The 15,506-nt window shown below is 42.5% G+C and overlaps 1 protein-coding gene and 1 pseudogene across 19 annotated transcripts in view; both read right to left on the reverse strand.

The window, feature by feature from the left end:
- Positions 1–4,916, reverse strand: LOC149970414 (F-box only protein 15-like; annotated as a pseudogene).
- Positions 4,917–7,072: 2,156 nt separating this feature from the next.
- The window catches only part of LOC110509741 (RIMS-binding protein 2), a 92,768-nt gene continuing 84,334 nt past the window's right edge, over positions 7,073–15,506 (reverse strand). For 11 of the 19 annotated variants that reach the window (XM_036967637.2, XM_090226999.1, XM_090226997.1 and 8 more), the window contains 7 exons: positions 15,087–15,218; positions 13,682–13,851; positions 13,287–13,464; positions 12,873–12,973; positions 12,691–12,762; positions 12,303–12,440; positions 7,073–9,391 (listed from right to left, as the gene is read on the reverse strand). In XM_036967637.2, coding sequence (XP_036823532.2) covers positions 9,194–9,391; positions 12,303–12,440; positions 12,691–12,762; positions 12,873–12,973; positions 13,287–13,464; positions 13,682–13,851; positions 15,087–15,218 — 989 coding nt within the window. In that variant the 3' untranslated portion in view covers positions 7,073–9,193. Of the gene's footprint in view, positions 9,392–11,370; positions 11,413–11,550; positions 12,441–12,690; positions 12,763–12,872; positions 12,974–13,286; positions 13,465–13,681; positions 13,852–15,086; positions 15,219–15,506 lie in introns of those variants that run through there. The other 8 variants (XM_090227004.1, XM_090227003.1, XM_090227001.1 and 5 more) reach the window with 3 other exon arrangements.

Consider the following 15,506-nt stretch of genomic DNA (forward strand, 5'->3'; position numbering starts at 1 on the left):
GCTAATACTGTCCTAACAGTGACTTACAAGATGTCATAAACAGTTGTCATGACTGTTTAGGACACCTCGTCATCATTATTTAATCATTATGACAGAGGTATGTAGTACAGTGCCTCCTCTACATGCAGCGTCAGTAGGCTCTCCCAAAGTGCTTGTTGACTTTGGCCGTGGCAATGAAGACTACCAGTTTGATGAGGAAGTACTGTCTCTGCTTTTCCAGCCACACCTACAATACTAAAGAATAAATACATTACTGTTATTATGGAGAAAAAAGTTACATCCACTTCCTGGTTGAGGTTGGTTTACCTTGCCCTCTGGGTCATATAGGGTTGGTTTACCTTGCCCTCTGGGTCATATGAGGTTGGTTTACCTTGCCCTCTGGGTCATATGAGGTTGGTTTACCTTGCCCTCTGGGTCATATGAGGTTGGTTTACCTTGCCCTCTGGGTCATATGGGGTTGGTTTACCTTGCCCTCTGGGTCATATGGGGTTGGTTTACCTTGCCCTCTGGGTCATATGGGGTTGGTTTACCTTGCCCTCTGGGTCATATGAGGTTGGTTTACCTTGCCCTCTGGGTCATGTGAGGTTGGTTTACCTTGCAGCCAGTACTTCATATCCTGGTACTTGATCAGGAAGTGCTGGCCCTCGTATTTGTCGGAGAAGGGCTCCTTGTTGTTTAGCATCATTGAAACGGGCGTGCTGACACACCAGAAGGGATTCTGGTACTCATCCATCAGGGTCAGGCTCATCATGCAGCAGTTCTACAGAGAGGAGGGAGAGATAAAGATACATACAGTGGGGAGAACAAGTATTTGATACACTGCCGATTTTGTAGGTTTTCCTACTTACAAAGCATGTAGAGGTCTGTAATTTTTATCATAGGTACACTTCAACTGTGAGAGACTGAATCTAAATCCAGAAAATCACATTGTATGATTTTTAAGTAATTAATTTGCATTTTATTGCATGACATAAGTATTTGATACATCAGAAAAGGAGAACTTAATATTTGGTACAGAAACCTTTGTTTGCAATTACAGCGATCATACTTTTCCTGTAGTTCTTGACCAGGTTTGCACACACTGCAGCAGGGATTTTGGCCCACTCCTCCATACAGACCTTCTCCAGATCCTTCAGGTTTCGGGGCTGTCGCTGGGCAATACGGACTTTCAGCTCCCTCCAAAGATTTTCTATTGGGTTCAGGTCTGGAGACTGGCTAGGCCACTCCAGGACCTTGAGATGCTTCTTACGGAGCCACTCCTGTTGCCCTGGCTGTGTGTTTCGGGTCATTGTCATGCGGGAAGACCCAGCCACGACCCATCTTCAATGCTCTTACTGAGGAAAGGAGGTTGTTGGCCAAGATCTCGCGATACATGGCCCCATCCATCCTCCCCTCAATACGGTGCAGTCCTCCTGTCCCCTTTGCAGAAAAGCACCCCCAAAGAATGAGGTTTCCACCTCCATGCTTTACGGTTGGGATTGTGTTCTTGGGGTTGTACTCATCCTTCTTCTTCCTCCAAACAAGGCTAGTGGAGTTTAGACCAAAAAGCTCTATTTTTGTCTCATCAGACCACATGACCTTCTCCCATTCCTCCTCTGGATCATCCAGATGGTCATTGGCAAACTTCAGACGGGACATGCACTGGCTTGAACAGGGGGGCCTTGCGTGCGCTGTAGGATTTTAATCCATGACGGCATAGTGTGTTACTAATGGTTTTCTTTGAGACTGTGGTCCCAGCTCTCTTCTGGTCATTGACCAGGTCCTGCCGTGCAGTTCTGGGCTGATCCCTCACCTTCCTCATAATCATTGATGCCCCACGAGGTGAGATCTTGCATGGAGCCCCAGACCGAGGGTGATTGACCGTGATCTTGAACTTCTTCCATTTTCTAATAATTGCGCCAACAGTTGTTGCCATCTCACCAAGGTGCTTGCCTATTGTCCTGTAGCTCATCCCAGCCTTGTGCAGGCCTACAATTTTATCCCTGATGTCCTTACACAGCTCTCTGGTCTTGGCCATTGTGGAGAGGTTGAAGTCTGTTTGATTGAGTGTGTGGACAGGTGTCTTTTATACAGGTGACGAGTTCAAACAGGTGCATTTAATACTGGTAATGAGTGGAGAACAGGAGGGATTCTTAAAGAAAAAATAACAGGTCTGTGAGAGACGGAATTCTTACTGGTTGGTAGGTGATCAAATACTTATGGCATGCAATAAAATGCCAATTAATTCGTTAAAAATCATACAATGTGATTTTCTGGATTTTTGTTTTAGATTCCGTCTCTCACAGTTGAAGTGTACCTATGATAAAAATGACAGACCTCTACATGCTTTGTAAGTAGGAAAACCTGAAAAATTGGTAGTGTATCAAATACTTGTTCTCCCCACTGTATATAGAGAGAGACATATAGAGCGAAAGACACAGAGAGCGAGAGAGACATATATAGAGAAAGAGAGAGAGAGAGACACATATAGAGAGAAAGACATATAAAGACATAGAGAGAAAGAGAGAGAAAGACATATAGACAGAAAGAGAGCGAGAGAGACACATATAGAGAGAAAGACATAAAGACATATAGAGAGAGACAGAGAAAGACATATAGAGAGAAAGACATATAGAGAGAAAGACATATAGAGAGAAAGACCTATAGAGAGAAAGACATATAGAGAGAAAGACATTTAGAGAGAAAGACATATAGAGAGAGACAGAGAAAGACAGATATAGAGAAAGACCTATAGAGAGAAAGACCGAGAAATATCTATAGAGAGAAAGACATATAGAGAGAAAGACATATAGAGACAGAGAAAGACATATAGAGAGAAAGACATATAGAGAGAAAGACCTATAGAGAGAAAGACAGAGAAAGACCTATAGAGAGAAAGACATATAGAGAGAAAGACATATAGAGAGAGACAGAGAAAGACATATAGAGAGAAAGACATATAGAGAGAAAGCCATATAGAGAGAGACAGAGAAAGACATATAGAGAGAAAGATCTATAGAGAGAAAGATCGAGAAAGACCTATAGAGAGAAAGACATATAGAGAGAAAGACATATAGAGAGAAAGACATTTAGAGAGAAAGACATATAGAGAGAAAGACATATAGAGAGAGACAGAGAAAGACATATATAGAGAAAGACATATAGAGAGAAAGACCTATAGAGAGAGACAGAGAAAGACATATATAGAGAAAGACATATAGAGAGAAAGACATTTAGAGAGAAAGACATATAGAGAGAAAGACATATAGAGAGAAAGACCGAGAAAGACCTATAGAGAGAAAGACATATAGAGAGAAAGACATATAGAGAGAAAGACATATAGAGAGAGACAGAGAAAGACATATAGAGAGAAAGAAATAGAGTGAAAGACATATAGAGAGAGCACAAGAGACTGTCTATGTCTGCTGTTCTGTTATTACAATATCCCCATCATCTAGGCCTATTGGTACGCACGCATGACTAAGCCGCTTTCGATAAATCATCTGCTAAATGGCATATATTATTATATAGTGTAACCTCAACCAGTGTACCTCCACGGTGCCCTCCAGAGCCTCACACTTCCAGGGCATACTGATTCTGCCAGAGAGAGGCGTGTGCTGGGACAGGCTTCTCCTATCGATTGACGTTCAGCTGGATGACACTATCATGGACCTGAGCTGGACAACCCCAACCAAAGTCAACTACAGTGTGTTATGGTACAGCTGCATTCTGGTACCCAAAGTATATACAGTAGGTCTAGAATAGAAACTCTCTTGGTAGTAGTTTGTTTACTTTTGCGGCAGTAGAGTTGAGAGAAGTGGCCGGGCCATTATCTGGATTAGAGTGTTGTGCAGTATAATGCAGAGCGTGTAATCATGGAGGCCGAAGTTAGGGTCCACGTCATCAAAAGGAGGCTTGTCCTCTTGCATGGAGTAGGGGGAGGGAATTAATGACTGAATGATTTAATTATTTAATCTATCATGCATTCCATCATCCTTTTCTGCTGAAATGAAACCTGAAATAGAAAGGACATAATCCAGCTCTGCTCAAAAGTCCCCTTTAACCCACCCTTGTCAGACACTGATCTCCCAGGTCACACGCTGGCTCCTGAGGCAGAGGAGAGGAGAGCAAAATACTTTAAATTTAATTGAATCTGGTCCAATGAGTTTCAATGAGTAGGTTGTGACAATACTACAGTAGCATATGTTTTATATACTGTATGTTTTATACTTAACAACAGAGGCAGTACAACTTGAGCACTGCCTGCAGTTAGTCTAACCTGAGGACACTCTCAGTCTGACTGGGCAGGCCTGTGAAGGGGTGAATGTCTCTCAACTGCTTCCTCCACTTGGTGTCGTTAAAGTCAGCCATGGTCCTAAAATATAGCCTTCTCCAGTAGCCCTCTCCTCCACCACCACCACACTCAGCTTGTCCAGCACCTGGTGGGGGGAAACACCAATGATATTACAAAAAGTACTGTGCTTACAAGCATATAGTGCTCATAGCAAGCATCCCTGGTGGGATAAGCAAAAAGGAGTGTTCTAAAATTGAATTTCAATGACCCTTGTCTATACGCTTGAGCCTCCACTTCTTACTCTGTACATACTCCGCCGAGTACATATCGTGCCACGTTCCACTGCAACAAAATACTGTGGGTCAAAAATGATCATGCAAGACTGTAGGGAGGAAGAATAGCCTACAATGTGACCAGTAATTCACTCCTTACTTATTGTGAACCATCTCATAGAAGCGCTTGTTGACGTAGCCTACAGAGAAGAGAGGCATCCATGTACGACAGGATCTTCAGAAGGATCTCCGGTGGCATCCTAATAAAACACCAACTAGACATGATTACAAAATGAATTAGAAAGCTCAATCTTTCCCATCTAGAGCAAACCCAATTGAGCAATCAGATTGCAGGGCATGGAACCAGTAACATTATGCCACCTTTTTATCTGTGTCAAGAGGGTACCATAACAACCCACTTTTACCACTCTGTGATTGTGAGTAACTACACAGCTGGCATGTCCCGTAGACCTCGGCGGCACGCTGCAGGTCAAGGTACAGTGGCCTTCACTGCCTTGTTTTTCCTCTTATTATTTTGTGACAGTGCTTGACTTGGGCAGAATCTCACAGGAGCTGAGTACTGGCATCTCACATGTTTCGCTGCTTGAGCTCTGTTCATCTTAAAATATTAACTTGTGGAGCTCCTGCACCTAAATATAAACTGTTGTGCCAAAAATCTCCCGCCCTGACAGAATCCCCCTCAGAACACGCACACACTCAATTCTTCATTGCTGCGACTTGCTTGCTAGTTAAGAGTTCTGCTCTTCACTCCATTGTCAGTTTAACCGACATTTCACTGATCTTAGTAGCAGAAATTCTTTTTTATTTGTGTCCTTCAAGGCAGATGTTAATGATCACGTTAGATGTCCAATGTCTTATTCGACTAGTAGTTGTTCTGAAACAGTTTACTCCCTCCTCTATGTTTACTATAACACACATACATTAATTATTCATTTTGGTTGCCTTTCCTGACGTGAAGTTTGTTCTATAGAAAGTATTTGACTCTGATGTGTGCCACAGAAAGTATTTGACTCCAGTGACAAAATTAAGGAAATTAGAAGGAGATGGGGGGGGTTTCGGCAAGGTCATTTTCTTGCCTGCCAAAATTCTCCTCCTCCTTCTATCTTGGGACTGCAAGGCCTGGTACACTTCATAATAATTTTGGTAGCTCATGTTGACCAGTAGTGTGTGCCACAGAAAGTATTTGACCCTAGCCACAAATTGAAGGAAATTAGAAGTGGGGGGGGACGACAACTTCTGCTCTACTCTAACCCTGGAAACCTCAACGTGCCTCTCTCGCACGGAACATGACTGATCCCCAGCTCCATGGGCACCCCTACAATTAACACATTCCACTACTTTCCCTAATACTACACATTCCTTTTTATCATGCATTTCTGCACACTTCTCACACCTTGGGCCCTCCCTCCTACACACCGCTACCACATGCCCATAAGCTTGACACCTATAAAATGTATTCGGCACATATGCTTGTACAGGATAACTTATACATACTAACTGCACTTTGTCGGGCAAAGCCTCAACTTCAAAACTCAAATGAACAGACAATGACTCTTCTGTTTCCTCACTCTCGCCAGCCTGTCTGCGTCACATCAAATGACAAGCATCACATACACCGGGAATCTTTCCCCTCAGCTGTTTTATATTTACTGCTACCACAGTTATCACTCCTTTCATTTGTGCCCTTTTCTTGAGAGTGAAACAAGTCACTTTTCTTGCCCCCATTCGTTTTACTCTGAGCACATTCTCCCTCTGACTAACAGAAACACAAACAATTATCACTAGACCACTTCTGGTTACCCTCACCGATTCCACATTACCCAACTCTTTTTCACCCACCGTGAAACCACAAATGGATCATCCATAAGGCAAGAGTCCACTTTTCGATATATACAGTACCTCGGTCTCCGATAACTTCACCACACCTACCACCTCCGATACTTCACCCTCACTCACTTCCATTTCTCCTCCTGTCTTCAGCTCCCTCTGCTTACACTTTCTACCATTCTTCTTTAACAAACCATCTCTCTTTTTCCCACAATTTTTATCAGACTCAAGCTCACCCTCCATCTCGTATGCCTCCTCCTTCCATTCCTCCTCCGTTTTCCAAGTACATGTCTCCTTATGATAATACTGCACTACTCCTGACAACCATCTTGTTCTTGACTCCATTTCCGCAGAGGCCCGTTCCCTCCACCTCCTCTAAGTGCCACCGAAGCTCCCTCCCACTCCGCCATGTGAGTTTGTTATTGTTCTTATCACATTTAAATGGCCATCGGGTCCAGATCACTGCTGCCATCCATAGGATGAAAAGTGTAATAGTAGGCAGTAAAGCTGATCCCTTCAGTAGGTTTCCCCTTTAATGTCTGGTAGACTGTGCTTCAAAATCCACTTTTAATGATGTTATTAGTTTTAATTCATGCGACATGCGTGAGTAATTACATGAATAGGACACTGAGAAAAAGAAAAGAATCACACATACATGAAAGTAATCCAAACACAGATGTTCTACAAAATATCAAATTTATTTTTGATTAAAAAAAAAAATGTTTTTTTTGCACATGCACATGATATTTGATCACCATAAATGATATTTTTCTTTTTCTCTTTGATTCACAGAGCAAGCACATAACCACAGACTTAAACATCTTATCTCGAGGACACCATGGAGAATGCTTGCACTGTTTACAGTAAGAATACATCTCAAAGCACTCAAAAGGCAGTCTGAAAATCAAGTATAAACATTTAGAAATGATCGACAAATGGAAAAAGTACAGAAATGCAACAACATAGACATACACGCATTCACAAATGAATGATTGGGTATTATGACTTGAACACCTTTTAACAAATGGATGCATAACATAATGCATAACTTTGGACACATAATAAAATATAAACTATTTTGCCTGCTCAACACCTCATACATTCCTTTTTGGCAATCCATCGTTAGATTTTCTATTTTTTAATAAACATAGAAGATCCCTGTAATCCTTATACAGCGGGATATTACACTTGCCTTAAATATCTTAGCTGATGGGCATGTCTGATAGGTCTCTCTCCGACTAGTTTTCACTATCAATCGCATTTCAACATATTTCATTGTGACTCATGGATTGACATATTGTCCCTGATGATCATGCACATCAAATGCTGGCTGTACAGCAACTGTAGTGATGCTAAACTCTTACAGAATGGGATCATGGGTTATGAAAATGGGTTAATATAGGGCTTTAAAAGCTGTCAAAAATACAGGACAATGTTTGTCTAACAGCCTCCCTAGTAAATGACAATCAGCTGGATGCATCCTTTATTTAGCCCTCATTTAGCCCATAAGCCACAACTACTGGTTTAGAGGTTGTAGGTACAGTATGTAGGTCATCCCTCCCTTTCTCTTGCCAATAGGTCTATAATAGTGTAAACAAGTAAACGGTGCAGAATCTTGAGGGCACACACCTAGACATCTTTACTGAAATGGCTGAGTGGGTAACACAACCCTCAGAACTGAACATTACTGAACATTACACCGGCAATGTAGTTAGCGGCACACCACTAAGATCACATGACTCCTAACCACGTGTCCTCTTTTTTGGGAAAAAAAGAAAGAACGCACAGACATGAATGCACACTGAGCAAACACACAGCCTACACCTACACCCACACACACAACAGTACTTTTCCATTCATCAGACAAAACATACCCCTTTGTGCAATTGGAAGGCATCATCAAACAAAGCTGCAGAGATGCAGCAGGGGTTCTTGGCAGACTAGTGTTAGTTTAAAAACAACCTTGTTCAACCATAGAAAACGAGGAATGTCATGCTCTATATTGTTTTCATAAAGGCCACTGAGATGGTTCAAACGTCTTACCCAATGTAGCTTCCTCTCCTTGCTGTAATGCTCTGTGGCCAACCACCCTGCAGACTCCTAGGTTCTGTGAGTGATTCAACCATTTGTCACCCTCCTGTCCGTGATATATTGCACTGAATAAAGCCTCTGTGTTAGCAGCCAGCATTACTGACAGAATGCCATCAATAACAGTGTCGTTGAGTTGTTGCTCTAGTGTTCCAGGAGTATGGTCTGTCTCCTAGTATTGACATCTGACTATCACAACAACTTGTTTTTGCCACGCCATGTATTTTAGAGACCTTATATTGACACAATTGCCATGGAAACCAGCTCGGGTTGTAACAAAAAAGAATAGGCTACTCTGTTGTTACCCTACAACAAATGCACACAAATGCATTATCAGCATTGTCCTGATTTCCAAAGTCCCTTAATAACCATTTGATTAAAGAAAACAGCGGTAAAATGTAATGAAAGTCCTAGTTTATACTCCTATTTTTTTCCTCCACCTCAAATATATCACAGTTATACAGTATGTGAGCAAAGTTCTCATTGAATTTGGCACTGAGTATATGTACGTAAATATGTGTATTCAACACTAGAACATGAATGTTGTATCACTGACTATATTAGATTAGGCTCACATATATTGTCCTGTAATACATACGAACACGTAGCCATTGTAGTTGTGTGCTGTAGATTCGGCTGATTTGATTGTGTGTACTGTATGCAATTTACAATACTGGGCCCAGCATCTTTTCTGGGGTCAGCTGGGGACAGTTTATTTAACCGGAGAGAGTCTCTTGAGCAGTTTCTTCCCCTTGGAAAGCAGTCCCTTTTTCTTTTTGTTGTCCCGGGGGTCCCTGGGGCCCCTGGCGGGGCTGATGGGCCGCATGGTGCCTGGAGGACACAGGGGACGCACTGTGGGGGACGCTGCTCGGACAGGCGGGGCCGTACTCTCTGTGGTATCCATGGCTACCTGAAGAGAGATGCCATGGTGGGTGTAGGGGCAGGGAATTACAAAGCAAGTAGTTGTCCTTTGTGGCTTACCCTTTCTCTGTCTGAGGTAGGACTAGGACACACAGTCAGCACTGTGTCCTTCAATAACACTATCACCCCACTGTCACACTATAAGTCCAATGGGACATTAAAAGACTTTGGGTTCAGTGCTCAAGTAGATAATTACTGAAAGTTTCCCAGCCATAGAAATAGAATGAAGGGTTGACATGCCAAAATATCAATTTCTAGAGTCTAATTACAATTCCAACGATACTTGAATTTGATATGCTATGTGTGTTGACCTTGAGACTTCTCAACAATAGCTATCAACATACACAAGTCTGCATACATAACTCTGTATAAAGTTATAGGAAAAAAATACAACAATGCCATTACAGATCATTATACTTACTGTCGGTTTTCCACTAAAATGTGTGTCAAATACATACGTAACATTAATGTTTGGGCAATTCCACGATAACGTAATTATGCTAAGACTCCAATTTTTTCACTTTAAAATGTATGCCAAAAGCAAACCATTGACTTCAAAGTTTAACAAACCATGCTATGCACAATGATTACTTTGAACAATTTAGAATAAAAAAAAAACAGAATCCCTCAGTTTTATTCTGTTACCAAACTGTATCTGCACAGTTCTGTCTTTAAATGTGTTTTTGTAACATTTTATGTGGAAGTTGTTAGAAGTGGTCCTTGTGCATATAATTATATTGTTTATTAAACTTTGAAATCAATGGTTTTTGTTTGGTATACATTTTAAAGTGAAAAAATCTGAATCTCAGCGTAATTCCATTATCGTGGAATTGCTCGTTTCAAATATATATGGGCTGATTTCCCAGACACAGATTTAGCCTAGTCCTGGTCTGAAAGGCATGCTCAATTACAATTCTCCATTGAAATACGTTTTAAGTTCAGGACTAGGATGAATATGTCCAGGAAACCGTTTTTCACCTCTGGAGTGAAATTATTCAGCGTGTCAAAACTGTGTGATTGTACTGTACTGTACCTACAGCTCTGGTTTAAAAACAAGAGAGAAGAAACAAAGAGGTTTATAAAAGAGGTTATGAATCAGGTATTGCTTTTGGACTGTTATTTAAACTATTTCTTTTAGACTCCTGTCCCTCTGTTGATGGGGGACTGAAGACGTTGGTGGGGCTGGTGAGGTTTTATACAAACAAACACTGAGTAGGAAGCCATCAAACAGGTCGTTACTAGTTACCACATCCACAAAGCCTTAACCCCACTTATTTCTACAATGTATCTTCTTGAAATCTGAATTTAAACCTAACCTTAACCACACTGCTAACCTGATGCCTAACCCTAATACCAAAAAGCACATTGTTTTCCAGAATTTGTACGTTTTGACTTTGTGGCTGTGGTAACTAGTGAAAACAGAGCACAACATCACAATACCACAGCTTCTGATAGGTCACCGATCATGAGGGACACACAGAGTCATTTACAACACTCAGGGACACAACTGTCGATACCATCCCTCTTGTCTAATGCACTGGGCTGGCAACCAAACATGCTACCACACAGTTCACCTAGGACCTTTAAAATGGTATCTCAAAGTTAAAGAGGAATCATAACTTTGAAACAAATGGGGATTTGCAGTTCCCATTAGTAAATGGTTTATCAATGACTACAGATATAGGGAACTTTTGAGCTTGCAAAATAGAGCACTATCTCAGAGTGTGGTAGTAGTCCACTGCAAATAAACATTGTGGTTATACTGAAAAGAGGAAAGGCTTTCCTCATTACACCAACTGGTATGTAATACTTTAACGTGCAAGCATGATGAATGACCATGTTGCTATACACCTGTGAATGTGTAAGCAGAATGTTTACTGGCTGCAAATAAACCATTTAACACAGGTGTAATAATCACAATGCCCAGCATTAGATCTGTCAGGCTCGTATCTCTAGTTGCTCACTTACTGTACGAGGCAGATTTTATGATGTGAAATGAACAATCTTCTTCTGTTTGTATTTGCCAAGCAGGTGAGGAAAAAAGGAAATCAGATGTGGTGACATCATCATTTCAGTACAACCCACACGACAACTATGAGGGAAAAAAATAAAAAAAATACTACAATACACACGAACACAGGTCGCGAATGAAAATTATTCATATCCAATTTCTGATTTTATTGTTCCATTGTACCATTACAGTATGGATGTCTCACTGTGGCTGTTATTTCATCTGGTTTAGATCAAACATGGCATATCTATCCAATTTCATCAAGACCTGAAAAATATATATATTTTTAAGTGTGTGCAGTATACAAAAAGAAACAAAGCCTCTCCCAGGAAATACAGCAGTCGGGCCAATAAAGTCTACTATTATATAAAAGGTATCAAGTTTATTTTTGAAAAGGCATGCTTTGCTATATTATCAACCCCTACAGTTTACTCAAATCCTTTTCTTCCATTGGAGAACAACTGATAGAAATCAGGAACTCTTCAGATGTGTTCATAAAGCACTATTAATAGACACAATATCCAGCGTTTGGTTTTGTGTTTCAGTGCAAAGAGGGTACCCAATTAATGACTTAAACCTTTTTCAAATATCCACTGTCCTTTGTCACTGCTATGTGAATATCACCTGCCCCGTACTGACATAGGTCAAGTGTTCTATTTCTCTGTCCACTTTGGCCTTCGCTTCTTCCTTTCTAACAATCAGAAGGTATGACTGTGTTTGTCCCTTTCACCAGGCGGGGGATAAGGTTTGTATATTCACCACTGTCACTGTCAAACACGGACAACACACACACACAGAACACAGACGGCAAGTGGAGGAAGCGAGACGTAAATCAAGAGAGGCGGAGGATGGATGGACAGAGGGCCTAGCGCTGAGAGCGGCGATGTACCCTTTTGGCCTCGGCCCGGTTGGCGGGCTCGTCCTGGGCATAGCGAGACGGAGTGTCCGTCAGGTACACCTCCACGTCGTCAGGCACTTCTTCTAGAAAATTAGAGGGAACGAGGCCGCGGTGGCCATTGATTTCACCCTGCAGAGAGAGGAGAGGAGGGGGCAGTGGGGATGAGAACCATGGCTAGACCCACTGAACTCTGGTGGTCAGGGAAAGAGCCCTCTCCTGTGCAAAAGGACATAATATGTGTATGAACCAGGTTCATTCAATGGCATTTCTTTAAAAAAATGAGTAACTGAAACATCCCTGACTTTAACAACTTGTGAATGGCCCTGTGTAATAAAACAAGTTAGTCACATCATGGAACCAAGAAAAGAGGCAAACTCACATAGTAGAACCCGTCTTCATCAATCTCTCCAAATACAGAGATGATGTCACCAGCACAGAAGGTCAGCTCAGCCTATCAAGAAACAGAAAGGTCATTAACACCCTTACAATGTCTGTCTATCTGGTTACATGTGCAGTGTCAGTATGTTTGTCTGTGTGTTTTGTGTGTTTGTGTGGCAATACCTCCACGTCCACATTGGGGGAGCTCTCTCTGGGGTCATAGTCGTAGAGGGCCACCATCCTCCTGGTGGCCTGGTGCTGGCGGAAGCCACGTCTGTCCTGCCCTGTGAGAGGAAACAAGAGGACACTCCAGGAGGTGATATAGTGACAGATGTTTGTAGAGTCACAGAGAGATACTTGTGCCCTGCCCAGTGTGTTACCTAGGGAAAGTTCGGAAATTCCTATCTACTCCGAGAGTGAAATGCTCTGAATTTACAAACAACCCAGAGCGCACTCTGACACACTGGAGGCAATTTACGAACACACCCCTTGAAAAAGAATACATGGGTACAGTCAAAATGGCTGCCAGTCCACCTATTATGGAATCATTGACTTGAATGAGGATGTCTGTTCTACTCAATCTAGTTCTGTGGTTACCTATTCCTACTTTATCCACTGGTGTGTTGAGTGGGAGGAAGCCCTGCTTGATGAGCTGGTCCATGGTCTCCTCGTCCTCAGCCCTGATCTCTGACACCATGTTGCAGGGCAGGAGCCCCATCCTGCCTCCCCTGATCTCCCCTCGGTAGAAACCATCTGTGTCCTTATCACCATATACCTGGAACAGACCGAGAGAGAGAGAGAGAGAGAGAGAGAGAGAGAGAGAGAGAGAGAGAGAGAGAGAGAAGAAAAGAGTGAGAGAAAGCGCAACAAAAGAGACAAAGAGAGGGAAAGAAAATAATCTTTTCAATGCTGTTTTATGTTGTTCCTCAATTTTTTCAAACACAAGCACAATATCTCAAAACGTATGGCCTAGCCCTGTGTGTGACACCCACCCTAATGATCTGGCCCTCTTTGAAGGGCAGTTCCTCATCTGCTGCGTCCGGGTTGGGAGACATGGACAGGGGGTCGTAGTCAAACAGAGCCACAAAGATCCGGAACGATTCCTCTGGTTCCGACTCATCGTAGTTAGGAGGGGAGCGGCGTTCCCGGTCCCTGTATCCCTCTTAAACACGGGAGAGAGAGAAGAACACATCCACCTGGATCTCATGGGGTCACAGTCTATGGCTTTATGTTACTCTGAAATTAAATTACATTAATCATAGATTCATATAGCATGAGTTTGGCAACTCAGTAACACTAGTGAGTGGTAGTGAGGCAAGTTACGCATGCTATTGTGCATGGCATATACAGACAGGTGTGTTGTTTACAAGTGTTTGACAAGTGAGAGAGCCAAACCATTTAGGTGACCATGCAGTACTACATAATGGATTGAGCTTGCTTCGTTAAACCAACACTTAATTTTGTAGCATGCTAGCAGAATTCTGTGGTCAATCCATCAATTGGTCCCATTATCAGCACAAAGTATATCATGTTATGTGCATCCATCTGACACCACATGTGAGCTTATGACGTTATCAGGCATTACATACTTTACAGTTACACATGGATGGAGGTTGGATAGCATGCCGGATGTGATGGGTTACAAGAACATGGTAGACACCATAGACAAAAGCACTATGACACACAGCAACACGCACACAGACACGAGCACATCGAACACAAGACTGAGTTAAGCATGCATACTATTGAACCCTCAGGTAGTGATCTGACTATTGTGTTAGGCTCCTCTAAAGTACGCTGGGCCTACAGTTTGTCCTAAAACACGTCGCTGTCGGTCCTTCAGTTGACCCCTTGCTTAGAAACGATAAAATAAGACCAGGCCATTAGCAAAGTAAACATATGAAATCCCAAACAAACAAATGAGTTTGTCTCTATGTAAGATGTAAAAATGTATTTTCACTATAACGTTCTGTAACAGTCATTGAGTTTGCTCAGAAAGGATAGCATTGCTGTATAACTGTGTTGCTATATAACTGTGTCTTCAGCAACTATGACTCCTCCCACCCAGTCATGCATAGTAACCCCAGTAAAGGTGTGGTGGGGGTGGTTAGATTGAGAGGGAGAGGGGTTTAGCAGGCATCTGATGGAGTTCAGTGCAAGGGAGGGAGGGGAGAAGCATTCTCTGAGCAGCAGTCATTCCAATCCGCAACATTGGGTGGCCAACATGGGCCCAGTGTGGCTCAGTAAGCCGCCATTTTGGTGCAGTGCAGTGGATCATGCTAGGCGTTCTGAGGCCTGTTAAGCCACTCGTTGATGTCACTACTGTTCTCTCCACTAGCACTGGTGGCTTTTGGCACTGCTTTGGCGGAGGAGCGAGGGAGAAACCACTGCACGTACCATTATAGGAAGGCTTGGAGCCCGTGGGGTGTCGGCGGGACGACCATGTCCTGTGCCGTGCTACACTGCCATAGTAAACATCCTCCGTGACGGATGAGAGGTTCCCATCACTGTTACTCTCTGTGGTTATCTCTACAGGAAACACCAATCAGATGGTGGTGGTTAAAGCGCGGAGGTCACTCATTGGTTGGTTCGTTCTAAGGTCTCTTCCCGTTGATAATCCTAACATATCGCTGGCCATAAACAGAGAAATCAAAAGCAGTTTTTTATAATTGGAATATTCATTGAATTTGATAAATGTGTCTGTGTCCACTGTCACCCTAGAATCCAGGGAACTTTCTAGTATCTGATAATACTGTGTTGATTGATCTCTATAAGTAAGCTGTCAGTACTGGGAAGGCATGAACATGGTTCAAAGAC

The sequence above is a fragment of the Oncorhynchus mykiss genome, chromosome 29 (assembly GCF_057628025.1).
Source record: "Oncorhynchus mykiss isolate SJ-2025 chromosome 29, ASM5762802v1, whole genome shotgun sequence".
NCBI lineage: Eukaryota > Metazoa > Chordata > Actinopteri > Salmoniformes > Salmonidae > Oncorhynchus > Oncorhynchus mykiss.